Source organism: Microtus oregoni, unplaced genomic scaffold (genome assembly GCF_018167655.1).
Source record: "Microtus oregoni isolate MIOR12 unplaced genomic scaffold, Mior012 000045F_ref0000178, whole genome shotgun sequence".
NCBI classification, from domain to species: domain Eukaryota; kingdom Metazoa; phylum Chordata; class Mammalia; order Rodentia; family Cricetidae; genus Microtus; species Microtus oregoni.
Window position 1 is genome coordinate 7,077,967 of NW_024543219.1, and position 18,516 is coordinate 7,096,482.

The window sequence follows — 18,516 nt, forward strand, 5'->3', positions numbered from 1 at the left end:
ACCTCACCTTGAGTGACTCGGTAGTGATGCTGATGGAAGGTTTCTTCTGGGTGGTGGCGGTGCTGGCTCCCCAACGGCGCTTTCGACCAGGCTGGCCCCCCTCTGTGTCACTGTTTCCGGCTTGCACACCCTTGGTAGCTGCTGTCCCCAAGAAATAATAGAACCCAACAGTTAGATGGCCTCAGGCTCCCTGCTAGCTCAAACCATAACACTTAAAGTTAAGAAAATACTCTCTTTTTGGGAGGATGGGGTGGGGGAGGGCAATAAGGAACTAAGGAAGGACGATGTTGTTTCTTCCTCATAGATGGAAACTATTTGTCTGTCAGAAGCAAAGGGGGCACCTAGCTGGCGGAACCCAGGGACACGAGTACACTGCAAGACTATATGACCTTCTATGACCATCTAATGAAGTTCTCCAATAGGTGTGTGGGCGGAAATGATGGTAAAAACCTTTGATCCCATCACTTAAAAATGTAGAGGACTATCTGTGAATTCAAAACTAGCCTGGTCTATACAGCAAATTCCAGGCCAACCACCCGAGTTCCTCAGTGGGAGACAGTTAAAATGACTGTAAGAAGCAGTCATTTAAAGTATAACATGGTAAGCATTTTTGGGAGTCTAACTACAAATTCAAGGTCAGATACCTGAAAGAACAATATTCCTCTAAGAGCTGGGTGTGGCAGCACATGCCTGTAATAATCCCAGCTACCTGAGAGGATGTGGCAGAATTCAGTTTGCGGCCAGCCTGGTCTATGTAGCAAAGACCTTGTCTCAAAAATCAGTACAAAGAGCCGGGCGATGGTGGCACACGCCTTTAACCCCAGCACTTGGGAGGCAGAGGCAGGCGGATCTCTGTGAGTTCGAGACCAGCCTGGTCTACAAGAGCTAGTTCCAGGACAGGCTCCAAAGCCACAGAGAAACCCTGTCTCAAAAAACCAAAATAAATAAATAAATAAAATAAAAAAAAAATCAGTACAAAGAAGAGCATAGATTGGAAACCATCTGAGGCACAGCACTCTCCCTAAACGTGGCTGGAGCTGAGGAAACCGGTGTGGTCTGCTTGTCTAGCTCGGGCAAGGTCCTGGGTCAACCCTCAGTAACACACCCACACCCACAGGTAACTGGAGAAACAACAGGATTGGCTCAAAGGGGAAAAAAGAAACCTACATGTGTAGGGGAGGCAAAGACTCACTAGGTGGAGGGGATAGGGGAGAACTGCCCCCTACCAAGAATGCTATTGGGAAGAACTGGGATTCTATTAGTCTGTGAGCAGTTTTTATAACTTTTGCCAGGGATTTGGAGCTAGACTTACAGACAACGGAGATTTTCCTCTTGAAGGATTTGGGCATCGAACTCTGTATGGAGAAGATAAGGAAGAGAGAGAGAGAGAGATACCCCACAGAGAGGGGGGAGGAGGTTAAATGGGCAATCTTAGCATAAATGCCAAAGACACACAGAGACAGAGAGAAAGAGACACCAACAGATAGAGACCAAAACAGAAGCAGCAAACGGCAAAAAACGAAGCAGAATCAATGCGAGTTAGAGGAAAACTTAAAACCAAACATTACAGGGAAACTCGTCTATTTGACCTCACACCAGCGTATTAGCTTTACCAGAAATAAGCTAGAAAGGAAGTCAACCTCCCAGCTACTTAATTCACCTTTGTTTTTTTTTTTTCTGAGACAGAGTCTCACTATGTAGCCTAGGCTGGCTTCAAACTTGTGGCAGTCCTTCTGCCGCAGCCTCCCAAGCGCTGGGATTACAGGCATGAGCCACCATGCCCAGCTCTCTCCCTCTTCAACAGGATCTAATGGATGAGGATATCAAAACCCAATGAGCTACACCCAGACCTGGTGCCTGGGTCCTCTCAGGTCCTTCCTTGCTAATGTGAAAGATACAAAAGAATCAGCTCGAGATGGCAACTTAAACTTTCCTTTACTCCCAGACGCACAGTCTGACATCTTAACAGGATGTGGGGTGCTTGCAAAACACCCAGACCAACCCCATCATGGAGAGCACTACACTAGATTCACTGAAGATGAAGCTCCAGAGTCAACAGCTAGCAGAGAACTGAAAACTATCTCCTGGGTAAGGAGGTTTTGGTAAAGGGCAGGCAGCCCCAGGGGAAGCCTCAGCACCTCTAGCCACCACCCCTACTCCAGCAGAGCCTTAATGCTACCCTTCATATAGGGTTCAAACCTCAGGGGCTCTGGCCAAGGGTCAAAACCAAAATCAACCCAAGAGACAGATTTGGGCAAGTCTCTTCCCAGACACTCAGTGGGAGTAATAATACAGACAGAACAAAGTATTGGGGGGGGGGGGCGGCAACAAACTTTTAGATTTAGGTGCTTATTTCTGGAAAAACTAAGACTACCCTCCCTACCACCCACCCTTCTAAAGGGTAGGGCAGAACCCTCTTATCCTTCCCCACCCACCCCCAGCCCCGCCTGTGTCATCTAACCAAGTCTCCTTGGTCTCTGTTAAGGGCCATCCTGACCCCTAGCTGGGTTGCTCATGATGGGTAAGTTAGTGAGAAAAAGGGGGGGGGGGGGAGTCAATTAAAACAATAAAAACACGAACCAAATAAATAAACCCAACAAAAAAAATCAGAGAAATAAAAGAAATGAAAACAACAAAGTAGAGAGGAAGTAGAAAATAAAGGATAAACTAGGATATGACAAATGTTCCAGGTACCATCTCACACCTGGGATCTTCAGTTCAGCCAATCGCACCTCACTGTGTACTGTATCTAGTCAACCGCCGGTCCAATCAGAATGAGCCCTCCCTGCTAGGCGTTGTGCAATTGGTGGGGGGTTGGGTTGGCAAAAAAGGTGGGCGCACGGCGTGGTAGTCAGCGCGGCATTGCCAGAGTCCTCCCAGGGGCGCAGGGGAGGCGGGAGGGAAACGTGTGGGGGAACGCTGCCCAGTTTCCAAGATGTCAAGACAGTTCACTGGCGATGGCCAGACTCAGCGAGGGGCAGAGGGGGGAATGGGGACAGAACATCAGTCCTGGCCCTGTAGGGCATCATCTTGCAGTCCCTGATGAGATGGCCTGTGAGTAGCAGGAATGCTCCTTGCCTTTTATGAGGCAGGCAGGACCCTAGTCCACCAGTGGCAAGCTGCAGCAAATACCACCACCCAATACTTGGAATCCAGATGATGACTCCAAAGTCCCTTCCTCCTCTGAATGTAACCGGGGAGGGGTCCTTTCACCGAGGAGGATCATGAAGCCTCTGATGAAGGTAGCCTGGGGCAGTAGTAGATGAACTTCCCCAGGACCTGGAACACATTCGGCAGAAAGATCGGAATATGTGTCTTCTGGGTTGTGGTTGGCATCTCCTCAGGGACTCCAGCTGAGACAGTGGTTCCAGGCAGGTGGATGAATGAGTCCCTGCCTCCAGGGATGGAGAAGTTGGAGCAACCAACATGCTGCTGCCCTTCACCATGGACAACAGGGACCATAAGAAAGTCCATTTGATGAGCAAGTGGTGACACATGGGTTGGGCTGTCATCAGCTTTAAATCCCTGGGGTACAGACCCTAGACTTCTCTGCAGGGTTCCTAGTCGGCACAGCTTAAGCCATGGGTCTCACTCAGTGTTTACAGCACGGCACTGTGATCACAACACTGCCTCTCTTAGGTTTCTTGGTCCCTAGATGGGAACCCAACAGTCTGTCGCAAACAAGGCAACCCACAGTCTTTGATAGGTAAGGGCATGTGGGCAGGCGCCCCAGCACTGGCACAAACTCTTCTTGGGGTGTCCCAAGTAGGGAGATGATTCAAGTCCACCCCTTTCCAAATGCTTTTGTTTTCTCAATACAAGTCTCTCCACAACAGTGCTCTTCTTAGCCCCCTGACGTAAGCAAGACAGGGAGGCAAAGGGGCCCATCACAGGAGCCCATACACATGCCCCCTCTGGCCAAGACACCTGGATAGCAGACTCGGCTCTGATTGGGCGGCTCAGTAGCAGCGGGTGGGTCCAGAGGTAGAGGCGGCATCAGCGATTGGCCAGTTGGGCAGGGTTATATTTTACGGGCGGATTACCGTACATGAGGTACTTGGACAAAGTTTTACGGGGAAGAAGGACCTTGTAATAAATAATATTCTGCACATCAAATCACTTTCACCGGCCCCCACCCCCGCAACACACACCAGAGAAAGGCTACACACACAACAGCCCCTCCCACCCTACAATAATACCACTCCCAAACCCAGCTAATTCTATCTCTTTAAGAGCCAAGAAGACTTCGCTGGCTCCAATGTGGGAAACCCCTTGAATTGGGTACAGGAAAAAAGGTAATATACACACACAAAAAAGGAGACAGAGGAGCCTTATGGATCACCCCAGTGCTGGCTTATAAGAAGTGTACCTCTGTAATGAGACCACTAGGGGGCAGAAGAGCAACAAAAAATTCCTCCGCATGGTTGATCTGGTAAGAGCCACCAAAGGCCACTAGGTGGCGTTGAGTGCCATCAAGCCTTTAAAAGGGAGGGAAAGCTCAAGGAGTTAGCTTCACGTGAGCTTCAGCAGCAGGAAAAGCTGTGCCTGGGCTTCAGAAAAAAGGACCATTAACAGATCTGCAAATTATGAGTCTGGTCTGCACTACTTCCCACGTAGGAAAAGGAAATCAAACAGCCCTGTCCCCATCACAAGGGGTATCCCTAGATAAACCAGCGAATTCTCCTGATCCAAGGCCCTGCCTTGTCCCCTCTGAAGTCACCCCACTGTGTAAGAGGGATCACTAGGATGGTCTAGTCTCCCTAGGCCCACGTTCTGCCCACCCTCTCCATCAGGTGGCTTGGCTAGTTACCTCTTTCTTCTCCTCTTCTTCAGCACTGCCCTCTGGGCGGTCATCACTGCTGACTTGGTCTGCAATAGGCATAGGAGGCTCTGGAACCTCATTTTCAGGTCTGTTTTCACTTGTGTCCATGGCCACTTCCTCCTTCTCTTCACTGACAGGATGAAAGAGGTTGAAGGGGAAGAGAGAGCAAGATGTTAGCTTTGGCTATAAAATCTCAGTGTCTCCTTACTTGGGTGGGATTGGAATAGCTGCCACTAGAACTTGGCCAGCACAGGAAAGTGGGAATATTTCCCTTGGGGAAAAAGCACGGATTACAGTGACCGATCATGGCCACCTAGTACCCAAATGGGACAACACTGCTCTCTTCATGTGGACACCCAGGACCCAAGAGTTTTCAGGCACTAACTCCACAGTTTTCTTGCCCAAAACAAACATCTTCCTTTAAAAAGTCCTTCAAAAGTTACTTCGACTTGTCCATCGGCCTGTGGTCTCCCTATCCCCTAGTCACAGGCACCTTTACATAAGAATCTAAAGGAAACCTGGTTCCTTTACTACAAAGGCATGGCTGTAGCAAATGATCCTGGCCTTGTGTTAAATCAACGGTCTAATAAGCAAGTGCCTCCATAGTCCACATGATCTGGAGACACCAGGTACAGAGAAGGGCAAGGGGCTACAAGGAGAGTGCAGGGTTGGGAAGCACAAACCCTGGGAACCCTGAAACTGCTGAGCAAGTATGGACGCTGGAAGAGTCAGCTTTCAATTTTACCTGCTCACAGTAAACTGTTCTTACATTTGACTCTTCCCCAGTCTCTCCCACTCCCTCATTCCAACTTCCAAGAGATAAAAAGAGCAGTCCTCCCAGGTCAGTACATCTCCTCCCCTCCCCCCAAACATGGAACCCACTCTCCCACAAGTTAGCACCCACTTCAGACAAAGAAATCCAGAAATTCCATTAGATAAAATACCTTCCTACCTTTCCATCACCATCCCTAACTTCTAATTTCCCCTGCCCCACTACTAGATTTAAAAAAACAAAAATCAAATGTGGATGGTCAGGGGCCCAAGTGACAGAGAAGGAAAACCAAACCTCCCCAGGTCAGTAACTAGTACCGGAAAATCCAGCGTTCCCAACAGGCTGTCTGACATACAAGGGGTCAGAAAAGCCTCCCTAGGGTAGGCAGGGAGAGATGCAAAACTGAGGGGGAGGGGGAAGTCAGGATTGGGCCCCCAGCTAACAGGCCCCCACAGAAACACGTGATTTGTCCGCTTAAATCTTGAAGAAAGGCTTATCAAAAGCCAAACCAAAACAAACGACCTATTTCTTGGAGAGGGCAACTGGGGCCAATTAGAAACCAAGCAGGAAGGACAAAGGGAGAAAGCGGAATGCCTGAAAACAGATCAAAATGAAAGACAGTGAAAGCCATGAGGAAGCTAGGGAGGCAGGCGGGCTGGAGGTGGGGAAGGACACATGGGGATGCGAGGCTCTCACCCTTCTTTGCTGTCTGATAACATGATTTTTTTTCTCCCCCTGGAAGTGCTGTTTATCCCTTTCTGGAATGGAAGAAATAACAAAAACCAAACAAAAAAAAAATCCTAAAAAAATTAAAACAAAAAACAAAACCCCAAACCAAACAAACCACCTTCCTTGCCCCGAGATCCCACCACCGCTTCCCAGCCACCCGATCCAGAGAGAGAAAATCAAGATGCAGCAACTGGGGATCCAAAAAAATGGTAAATGGAAGGGGAGGTGGTGGTGGTGGAGCGGGGAGGCTAAAATAGATCTGGCTTTTAAGAGATAAGCGTTTAAGTCCTCACGGCAAACCCCGAGTTCGGCCGGATGGGTCTCTGTGGAAGAAGAGGAGGAAGAGGACCAGGCTGCTGGTTGTAGCTGGTTCTATTGTATTGGCGAAGCGGCAGCGATCAGCCGGAGACATGCAGGGGAGCCATCTTGCCACTTACCCAGCAGCCCGTGTGTGCGGATGGGGGAGGGCCCTGATGCAGCAGGGGAGGGGAAAGAGGGAGGGAGCTGAGTGAGCAAGGTTCTTATCCTCTGGCAGGCCACAGGGAGTCAACTGGCTCGAGAAGCTAGGCCTTTTCCCTTCTTTTCTCAGGTTACCACAGCTACGGAGAGACTTCTAGTGCTAACGGGGCCAGGGTGCTTTCTCCCAGACTTCCCAGAGGGCAAAGAAGGGGCCAGGTGGAGAACACACAGTTACAGCTGCCTGATGTAAGACATAGATTAAGTGAAGTCAAACAGCAGAGTTGGGAATGAGAAATGATTAAAAGAAAAAAGATAAAGCCAAAGTGGAAAGATTTTTAAAAGATGACCAAAGTTTCTATTCTGCCCTCAGAACATTGAGACACATTTTTTTCTTCATGTGCCCATCACTCTCCAAGCTAGAGAGCTCCCATGCTGCTCACCCCCACAGTGACTACAGGTAACCTGTCTGTTTCAAATGAATGGCGAAGGAAAGTGGATAAACCTGGGAGAGCTCCTTCTCCAAAAGAGAAAAGGATGGGTGTCTCGGAGGGATAACAGATGCGTGTTCCCAGTCTTTAACAAGGCTGCTTGGCCCTGAAATTGCCTACAACTCTTAAGGCCTGGAGGCCTTGCACTGCTAAAGCTGGAAGGCTTCCGAAGCAGACAAGACACTGGAGGTGAGAGGTGTCACTTGGACAAGGGAGGATGAGATTAGCTGAGCACAATGAAACTGGGAGACACCCAAAGCCAGTAATGATGGGAATCTTCACAGATTAACTATGAAGTCGGAAGCAGACCTGAACAAAAGATGCATTCCTGCCAGACTCGGTGGTTCAAAACTACAACCCCAGGACTTGAGAGACAGGTGCAGGAGGATTGTTAAAGGTTTGATTAGCCCATCACAAAACAGCAACAACAAACAAAAAGCATCCACTCCGTAATAGCAAAGCAACACTGAAGAGACTCGACAAGATCATTTGCCAATTGATATGCACTTAACTTCTCTCCCTGATGGCAGACAGAATTGTAGCACCAGAAGAGCTTCTCAGAACTTGTCTGTAAGTTCTGGAGGAAGGAGTGTGTATGTGTGCGCGCACGCACCCTGAACTCAGAGACCAGCCTGCCTCTGACTCCAGAGTTCTGGGATTAAAGGTGTGTGATCAGGGCTTTTAGATAGGAATGGAACTGTCTCCGTGCTGTTTAAAATCCTAAACTTACTGCCAAAACAATGCATGCTGAAATGATGCTTATCCATTACTTTAAAAGTTCCCTTTTACACAGAGATCCCCTGTTCAGAAGGTAAGGCAAGATCCTGGATGGGGTTTAAAAAAAAAAAAAAAGGGAACCCAGGAATCTCAGACCTTTTACAAACTGTGAGAGTGGCCAAATTCACAAATTTCTCCTATCTTCTGTAAGTGTTGCTAATAATACCCACCTCAGGGACAGTGTGAGCTCTGTGGGGTCTGGCTTGGCTGATGTTGCAAATCTAGATAAGACTATGTAGGAAACACAGGTAGAGGTGGCAGTCACTGGAGGTACCACATCTCAAGCTTTTTTTTTCTTAATTCAAAGGGTAGATACTTTCTCTGATGTTAAAACATTTAGTGATGGGATGATTGGTTTTGACAATACCTTTATCACTCTGAATAATAATAATTAAGTTATTGGCCATCTATCTCCACCCTGCAAAGTTTCTCAGAGGTATGGACAGTGCACCTTGGCCCCTAGCTCAGGGCCCAACACAAATATCCATATATAGGGGCTGGAGAGATGGCTAGAGGGTAAGAGCACTGGCTGTTCTCCCAGAGATCCTGAGTTCAATTCCCGGCAATCACATGGTGGCTCCCTCTTCTGGCTTGCAGGCACACACGCAGGCAGAATACTGCATATATAGTGAATAAATCTTAAAAAACAAACAAACAAACAAACAAAAAAACCAAAACAAAACCCTCCAGGGTTTCTCTGTGGCTTTGTTCTGGAACTAGCTCTTGTAGTACAGGCTAGCCTCGAACTCACAGAGACCCACCTGCCTGGGATTAAAAGTGTGCACCACCGCCCAGCAGAAGTACTTCTTAATTACAGTGTAATGATAGTAAAAAAGGGATACTTCATAAATATTTGTTGATTTAAAAAACTTTGTTCTGTTTCTTCATGTATGTGTGAGGGGTGGGTTTCATGCACATATGTATGTACCTGTGTGAGGCTGCATGTGGAGCCAAGAGGTTAGTTGGGAATCACTTCCCTCTTCTACATTATTCATTAAAACAGGGTCTCTTTCAGGAGGCAGAGGCAGGGGGATCCCTGTGAGTTCAAGGCCAGCCTGGTCTACAAATTGAGTTCCAGGACAGTCGGGCTAAGACACTGAGAAACCCTATCTTGAAAAAAACAAACAAAACAAAAACAAAAACCTGGGTCTCTCATTGGGCCGTGGTGGTGCATGCCTTTGATCCTAACAATGGAATTAGCTATGTAGGCCCTGAACTCAGAGAGACTTCTAGCCTCTACTCCTTTCTGATGCTGGGATTAAAGGTATGCACCATTACATCTAGGTTGCCACTGGAACTTTTATACATATATACATTATGTATATGTATGTTTGTTTGTTGTATGTATGTATGTATGTTTTTTGAGACAGGGTTTCTTTGTGTAGCCCTAGCTGTCCCAGAACTTACTCTATAGACCAGGCTGATCTTGAACTCACAGAGATTGGCCTGCCTCTGCCTCCTGAGTATACGGATTAAGGTGTGAGTCACCACCACTCAGCTAAGATTTGTTCCTTCTATTTCTATCCACACACATACATACATAAATGCATGTAACAACAATTTATGAGAGAAGAGGCCGTGAATTTTTTTTTCCGAAACAGGGTGTCTCTGTGGCTTTGGAGCCTGTCCTGGAACTAGCTCTCGTAGACCAGGCTGGCTTTGAACTGACAGAGATCCGCCTGCCTCTGGCTCCCAAGTGCTGGGATTAAAGGCGGGCGCCACCACTGCCCGGCGAGGCCATGAATTTGAAAGAGAGCAAGGAAGGGTATATGGGAGATTCAGAGAGAGAAAAGGGAAGGGAGAAATGATGTAATTATAACCTCAAAAAATGAAAGAAAAAGAAATAGACTCATTATTATTATTATTATTTTTTGATTTTCGAGACAGGGTTTCTCCGTAGCTTTTTTGGTTCCTGTCCTAGTTCTTGTAGACCAGGCTGGCCGCGAACTCACAGAGATGCGCCTGCCTCTGCCTCTCGAATGCTGGGATTAAAGGCATGCGCCACCACCGCCCGGCCAAGACTCATTATTTTATGTGTATAAGTGTTATGCCTGCAAGTATGTATGTGCACTGAGTGTGAAGGGGGCACTGAAACCCTGGATTTACAGACGGTCATGCATCACCATGTGTCTAAGAACAAACCTGGGTCCTCTACAAGAGCAGCCAGTGCTCTTAACCTCTGATTCATCTCTCTAGTCCCTTCTGTTTCCTTTGATAAATTTTATGGGATCCAAGAATTCGTAAGATACTATTTTCAGAAAACAAGGAATCCTTGAAACTCCCATCTTTTTTAGACAAAAGGCATCTTTCTCTCTCTCCCCCTTATGTTAGCTCTTGAACAAATGTTTCTGACCTGTAAAGTTGTACTGGGAACAGGAGAGGAGACAGGCAGGGATCCACAGTAAGCTTGAACACAGCTTGAACAAATTTGGACCAAGGACTCCCAAATCCTTGCCCTGAGGAAGGAAAAACGACACCACTACCACTCTACCACTACTCTGTCTTATAGATAGGATGCCCTGGAGCTCTCTGCGTAGACCAGGCTGTCCTCATACTCACACAGGAACACCTGCCCCTCTCCCACCTCTGCATGCTGGGCCTAAAGGGTGTGCCATAACACCTGGCTCACTTCTTACAGTTAGACTACCTCCCATACAGTCGGAATCAAACAGGTTTAACCAACAGGAGTAAGAATGGTCCTTCAAGTAAATTCTAATCTTTGCCTAACACTTTACTGTTTTTTTTTTTGTAGTCATATGATGTTGAGACAAAAGGAAAACCAAGAGTTAAGTCACCAATGCTCTTTGCTACTTAATATTTTTTTTCTTTTTTTTGGATTTTCGAGACAGGGTTTTTCCGTAGCTTTTTGGTTCCTGTCCTGGAACTAGCTCTTGTAGACCAGGCTGGCCTCGAACTCACAGAGATCCACCTGCCTCTGCCTCCCGAGTGCTGGGATTAAAGGCGTGCGCCACCACCGCCCGGCTGCTACTTAATATTTTTAAAAGAACCCACTTTCTAAGTTGGCAAGGGCGGTTCTAGAACATCAGGCTGCTAAGATCAGGAGTGCTGCCAATCAATCAGTTGAAATGTAGGAAACCTACAAAATTTATTCACCAAATTCTAGGTCAGAACAGTGTAGGGCTTCAGCCTGTGGACCCATCTTTTTGTCAGGTTGTTGAACAGACTGCCTACCACAGATCCAGACAACAGACAATTCCATTTGCCCAAGTCATCTACCCTGTCAGAATTAATACAACTGGATTATCTTAGCCATAAAATGAAGGTCAAAATCACCTCAAGGCAGTGAAAAAACTCTGCATATAACTCCAAGCTTCATGTGCTCTGCAATGGAATGGAAAAATCAAATCCAGAAATAAAGGCATTTCTCAAACAACAAAAAAGCCTCTCTTTACCTAGGACCTTGCAGATATTTAAAGGTGTGCAAGGAGCTCTGCAGATGCTACTTTCCCACATGCACAGTAAGCAGTTCTTCAAGGGGGGAACAAGCACTTTCAAACTGCTCATGTGCACCTTCACGGAATGGGCAAGACCATATTACGACTGAGTGACATACAAAGGAAATTCTGCCCCACTTTGTCACAGACGGTGTAAACTGGGGCTCTGAATACCTTCCAGAGTCCTACAAGTTTCATTTTTATGGACCTAGAAGAAAAACCCTTTCCCAAAGGATGATGAACCCCGTCTCACAACAGAAAAACTAAACCTTTTTAAAAGGAGTTTCTGGTTTCTGAATTTAAAAAAAGGGCCACAAGATGGCAGCAGAGGCAAGAATATGAGCAAAAATGTAGCAAAGCTACAACAGCAGAGAACAAAACTATCATTAGTCACAGGAACTGAGATTAGCATACCACTTGCCTTCCCCCCTCCAAACTAGAGAGTGTTGGAAGCTCTCTTAAGTGTGTAAATGATCAAACCTTATATATAGGACATTTTCAAAAACAATCCAGAATTCCTGATGTTTAAAAGTTAAGCAATTTTACTATTTTAATACTTCATTTTTCATGAGAATTTGAGATGCTGATGCCAGGAATTCTGAGTGAGCGAGTAAGTAAATAAATACATACGTAAATATTTAGAGACGGAATTTCTCACCATAGCAGGCTGGCCTTGAAACTTACTATGAAGCCAAGAATGACATCTGATCCTCCTGCTTCCACCTCCAGAGTGTGTTCCACCATGCCTCTTTTCTTTCCTTTTCTTTCGTGAGGCAGAGAATCGGTACTTATCCCAGGCTAGCCTTGACCTTTCAATTGTTCTACCTCAGCCTCCCCAATACCGGGATTATAGGAGAACACTGGGGTGTGCACACGACACCTGTCTTGCTTCAATAACTTAATTTACAATACAAAGCCCAGAATAATGATTATCTATTTAACTACAAAATTAATGAGACACGGATATTTCTTTTACAAGTTAAGTGCTAAAAAGCTCACATTAACTCTAAGAACAGTGTCTTGAGAGGGCCTCCTATTTGCTGTGCTGTGCTCTTAAAACACCGACTGGTGGGCTGGAGAGATGGCTCAGCGGTTAAGAACATTGCCTGCTCTTCCAAAGGTCCTGAGTTCAATTCCCAGCAACCACATGGTGGCTCACAACCATCTGTAATGAGGTCTGGTGCCCTCTTCTGGCCTGTAGGAATACACGCAGACAGAATATTGTATACATAATAAATAAATAAATATTTAAAAAAAAAAACAAAAACACCGACTGGTACAGGCTGATCACCGAAGTGACAGGCAGAGATGAGGGAAAGCCATGCTCACGTGGCTAGTCTTCTTTTTGGCTTTGCTTTATGAGGCAGGGTATTGTTATGTGATCCAAGTTGGCCCTAAACTCACAATCTTCCTGCCTCAGTCTCCAAATGCTTGTGCCACCATGCCAAGATTTGTGCAACTTTTTTTTTTTTTTTGAGACAAGGTCTTTCTATGTCACCCTAGCTGTCCCATAATTTCTTATATAGATCAGACTAACCCCCAACTCAGTAATCTGCCTATCTCTGCCTCTTGAGTCTGAGATTAAAGGCATGTGCCATTATGCCCAGTCTATAGACAAAACTTGCTATTCAAGCACTGGCCTGGAACTCACTATGTCAAGCAGTCTGAATTCAAACTTGTCACAATTCTCCTGTCTCATCCCCCTGAGCATTATGTGTGCCTATTTATTTATTTTTAAACAGCATTTCATCTAGCTGCTGTCAAATATGCCATGGGACCACTGGAGTTTAGTCCTCTTTCGCCTAACTTGAAAAATGGGATTACAGGTACAAACTGCCATTTCTAGCTCTAAGAGCCTTCTTTATCATACTGGGATCTCAGGCTCAGATGGAAGAGCCTGGTGAATGTGATTAGGACGCGGAGTTAGGATGCATTAATCCCCCATTCTGTTGTTACACTCAGGTACCTAACTGTTAAAAGGAGCCACCTATTTCAGCTCAAAGGTCCCAGATGTGTTCTAATCCTGGATCACTATTTTCCAAACCACTTTAATGTTCTGCAAGTTGAGGTCCTACTATGGTGAAATTAAAGTCTGGCCTCTGTCCATTAAAACTCTGCCTGTGTGTTTAAAAGAAAACCAGGACTGCTGAGTCAGAGAAACCCTCGTGCGTAAAGAATGGTCCCACACTTGATGTTCCTTGTTATATCCTTACTTACACAGTGTGAAGAATCCTTTCTGATTCTGGTAGATGAGAGATCTGAGTCTCTGAGGTTTGAGGCTGTGTGGCAGCTGGTGGCTCTGCCTCTCCAGCTTCACACTTCTTTGGGCTCCCCTGTTAATGGAGAGCAAAAACAAAGCAAAGAATTTAATACTGCTAGGTTCCTTTTCTTTAACCCGGAGTTAGTAAGACAGGACAGGACACACATAGTACAGGTAGGACAGACATTCATATACGGCTGGTCTTTGTTATTTTACCTTGAACTCACAAAAACACCTGCCTCTCCCTCCCAAGTACTGGGATTAAAGGCGTGCACCACCACTGCCCAAAGTCGACGCCTTTTTTCTTCCTCCTCCCTCGTCTTCCTGAGACAGGGGTTCTCTGCATAGCCCTGGCTGTCCTAGAATTCTTTCTTTGGACCAGACTGGCCTTGAACTCAGAGATCTGACTGCTTCTGCTTCCCTAGTGCTGGTGTTAAAGGTATGCATCACCACTGCCCCTAAAATTGTTTTATTTGATTCAAGTTCTCATTTTGTAGCTCTGGCTGGCTTGGAACTCACTAGGTAGACCAGGCTAGCTTTGCAACTCCCAGACACCCACATGTTTCTGCCTCCTGAGTGCTGGGATTGAAGATATGAGCCACCATGCCTGGCTAAAGGTAGGCACTTCAAGACTTTCTAGCTGGGCCAGTGGCTGAGACCTGTTTCCTCAACACTCAGAAGGCTAAGGCATGAAGACTGCAAGGTACGACCTACATAGCAAAACCCTGTCTTAAAACGCAAAAACAAGTCTGAGGGACATAGATCAATACTACTACTTTCCTAGTATGTGTAAGGTTAGGGGCTCTATAGTTAATACTAGGAAAGGCTTTCTATAGGGGCTGGAGAAATAGTTAACATATATGAGGCCCAAGTTCCATCCCCAACACTGCAACAACAATAAAGAAAGAGACAGACAGACAGACATTCTATTCTAGCAGTCATTTTATTAGATTAAGGATGAGGTACTTGGGATTAAACTTAAGGCTCCCTGCTTGCTAAGCATGCACTCTACCTACCACTGAGCAAATACTTCCAATCCTCGGTACCCCAGAGCCCTTTTTTTGAGACAGGGTCTCTCAGCTGGGTGGTGGTGGTGTAGATCTTTATTCCCAGCACTTGGGAGGCAGAGGCAGGTGGACCTGAGTTTGGGTTACACAGAGAAACCCTGTCTCAGGGAAAACTGTAAACAAAAAAAACCCTCCCAAAAGCCACAAGAGACAGGGTCCCTCTATTATGCAGCTCTGACTGTCTTGGAACTCACTAGGTACACCAGGCTGGCCTTGAACTCCGAGAGATCCACCTGCCTCTAACTTCTTAGTGCTGGGATTAAAGGAGAAAATTCTTTTTTTGAAATAATCAAAAATAGGCCTCCTTTTTGGGGCAGATAAATGGAAGAGTCCTGAGGAAGAAACCTAGAGATGAAAACTCCACTGCTAAACTTTACACAGAGCTTTGGCTAACCAAGGAGTTAAGAAGGTCTATGTACACAATATGGTGTGTATACCCACATGCACATAAAATAACTATGTTAAGAAAAAAGGGCAAGGCAAAGTCAGGGGAGCTGAAGAGATAAAACGCTTGCAGCTCTTGAGCTCTTGCAGAGAACGAGCATTCATTTCCCAGCACCTACACGCAGCTCACAATCATCCTTAGCTGTAGTTCCAGGGGACTAGATGCCTTCATCTCTCTGTATTCTTGTAGTTCAAATACATTCATTCAGGCAAATACTCACTCACATTAAAACAAATATTAAACAAGGTCAGTGAGATGACTCAGCTGCCAAGGACCTGAGCTTCATCCCTAAAACCACATGATGGAAGAACCAAGCTCGTCCTCTGACTTCCACATGATCCATGGCACACATGCTACCCTGCCCACCAAGCTAACAAAAAAACAAACAACCCAAAAAACAAAATTAAGAAGCATCCTCGACCCTCTGCATTTCTTGACTCTTGTCCAGCATTGGCACACACCTGTAATCTCAGCACCTGGGAGGCTAAGACAGGACCGTTTCAAAAACACTGAACAACGGGGCAATGCAGCCTAAGGGGCGGGAGCAGCCTACCTGCTCAGGCTGTAACTTCTGGATCACACGCTTTTGCTCTGGCTCAGTCTGGCTCAGATGCCTCCCCCGGACAGAGGCTGAGGACGTGGGAGTCTTCTCCTTTGGTTCAAGGACCTGCAGCTGTGGCACTGGTGGAGCTTCCTGACCACAAGAGGGATCTTTGGTTTCAGTGTAGCTGGTGTTGCTGTCTCTGGAGACTCCAGGGCTCAGAGACTAAAAGCACAAAATGAAATGGGGAGATGAGTATGAATGAATGATTCACTGACTTTTCCAACTTTTGCTCACCCAATCCATATATACTATGAATCTTTTTTATTTATTTTTTTGATAAAGAGACTTAAGTAGCCCAAACAGGCATTGAATTTGATATGTAGCCCAGGATGACCTTTAACTACTGATCTATTAGCCTCTTCCTCCCAAGAGCTAATACAATTATGGGTTACAAATACTTGGTCTTCCTCTAGATCTTTTTGTCTCGTGTGTCTACTGTCATATAAGTGAACAGTGTCCAACTACTTATTCAACAAATTTACTAAGTTCCATTCAGGGACTAATGAAAAAGCAGTGTATGCAACATGCTTTGTAATCCAAGGGGTTCAGAATGACCAGAGAACCCAAGGACCAATGTACTGACTCTGTAACGAAGGGGAAGTAAACAGTGGAGGCTAAACAAGGACTTTCTATTCTTGTTAGAAATCGTTACGTTATTCTGGGTTTCAAAACTAGTAGAGAGGAGACAGGATTCTCCACACTCACCTTTCTGCTGCTGCTTGATGCTGAACGGGAACGGGATCTGGACCGTGACCTGGACTCTGATGTTGACCTGGAGCCCATCTTGGGTCTATCATGAGGGCTGGCGTGAACTCGAGCTTGGGATACATCTCTCTGTTTAGATCTTGGAGATGACTGTGGGTGGGAGGCTGAACTGTCAGGTGAGTGAGATCTGGACCTAGAGCTGGAGGATGAAGGTGAAGAGGACCGGCTAGAGGACGAGTCGGCTGATTGTTTCAAATCATGGTCTGGGAAGAGAGTGGGGGGCGCTCTTCTGTCCCCCTTCTGTTCCGAAGACTGCTTTTTCACAGGCTCCTCAGTGGTCCCTTTGGTGGGTACTAATTCCTCTATAGCTGGAGGGAGGGGGTGAGCAGATTTTTCAGGTTCAGTTTCAAGACCTTTCTGGGCTGAGTATTCAGACAGTGAGCTTTTCTGAGCCAGAGGCAGGACACTCTCAGCTGGCATTCTCTCTGCTGGAGATTCTGCTTTGGTGTCTGGAATACTGGACAAAGGAGACAGGCCTCTTACCAGATGGACAGGATGTGGAGACATTATCAGCTCCCGACTTTCAGGATCTGTATTACGAGGCGATAACTGAATGAGGACAGGGGGTGCTGGACCTTCCACTGGCTCTATCTCTTCCTCGTCCTGGAGTTGTATATGAGTTGGAGGAGATGACGCTTCCTTGGTAAGTAGTGGTGGAGGAGTTTCCTCTTCACTGGCTGTCTGCTCTGGCACAATAGGGGTCTTCTCTAGGTCTTCGGTGAGCGGAGGCGGGGAAGGAGACTGTGATCGTTCCTCCAAGCCTTGTGAAGACTTTACCTCATTTGCTTCCTGAAAGGGAGAAACTACTTCTGTGTCTTTCTCTTGCTGTTGTCTGGCCAGGTGACTTCTTCTAGCTTCTTCCTGGGATCTTGTAACTCGCCCTCCTTTCTCTAACCCATCATTTTCCTGGGATGTTATGAATTGGAGTTTCTCTTCTACCACCTTTTCTGGTTTTGCTCTAGGAATCTCTTCTCCCTCTTCATCCTCAAACCGTTTCAGGATTGGTGCCTCTGCCTCTCTAGATTTCTGTCCCTCATCTACCTCTTCTTCCTCTTCATCGTCATCATCATCATCTTCTTCCTCCTCCTCTTCTTCCTCCTCTATTTTTAAATTTCGATCTACTCTGACCCTCAGGTTTCTAGATGGTGTTTCTTGATCCTCTTCTTCCTCTGCAGCCTGGCTGCACTCAGAGAGTTTAGCTGCTCTTGCCTGAAAGAGAAGATATACAATGGTTTCAAATATACTCATTCATAATGAATGAGGAAAATAAGCACCTCTTAACCCCTAAGCAGTCATCTCTCCAACCCTAAAAAGAGCATCTCTTAAGGTATTCTTAGGGGAGAGAAATGAGGACACACCTTCAGCAACCACTGCTGACATGGGTTCCTCAGAGAATCAAAGCAGAGGAAACAAAAGGAGCACATCATTAGAGCTGCTTCTGGTTTGCTTTTTATGTACTTTAAAAAGATTTACTTTATTATCTATGTAAATGTGTATTATCTGTGTGAGCACAAGTGCTGTCAGAGGGCATCAGAGCTACCACGTGGATAACGGTGCTAGAACTCAAATCCTCTGGAAGAGCACACAGGGCTTTAACTGCTAAGCCGTCTCGCCAGCCCAAGCTTTATAATTCTTTTTGGTATTTTTTTGAGACATGTTTTTAAGTGTAGCTTTCATTGTCCAGGAACTCATTCTGTAGACCAGCCTTGAACTCACAGAGATCAAATTGCTTCTGTTTCCCAAGTGCTGGAATCAAAGGTATGTGACACCACCATGTGTCCCTAGCCTTAAATTTTTTTAAAGGTTTATTTTATGTGTATGAATATTTTGCTCATATGTATATAGTTACACCGTGTATGTGCTCAGTACTGGA

At 46.1% G+C, this 18,516-nt stretch overlaps 1 protein-coding gene across 1 annotated transcript in view; it reads right to left on the reverse strand.

The window, feature by feature from the left end:
• Acin1 (apoptotic chromatin condensation inducer 1) overlaps window positions 1-18,516 on the reverse strand; it is a 45,547-nt gene that overhangs the window by 4,660 nt on the left and 22,371 nt on the right. Inside the window, 6 exon segments of the mRNA XM_041634202.1 lie at window positions 8-141; window positions 1,313-1,355; window positions 4,811-4,952; window positions 13,720-13,835; window positions 15,828-16,040; window positions 16,584-17,852. Of these exon segments, the coding sequence (XP_041490136.1) occupies window positions 8-141; window positions 1,313-1,355; window positions 4,811-4,952; window positions 13,720-13,835; window positions 15,828-16,040; window positions 16,584-17,852 (1,917 nt within the window).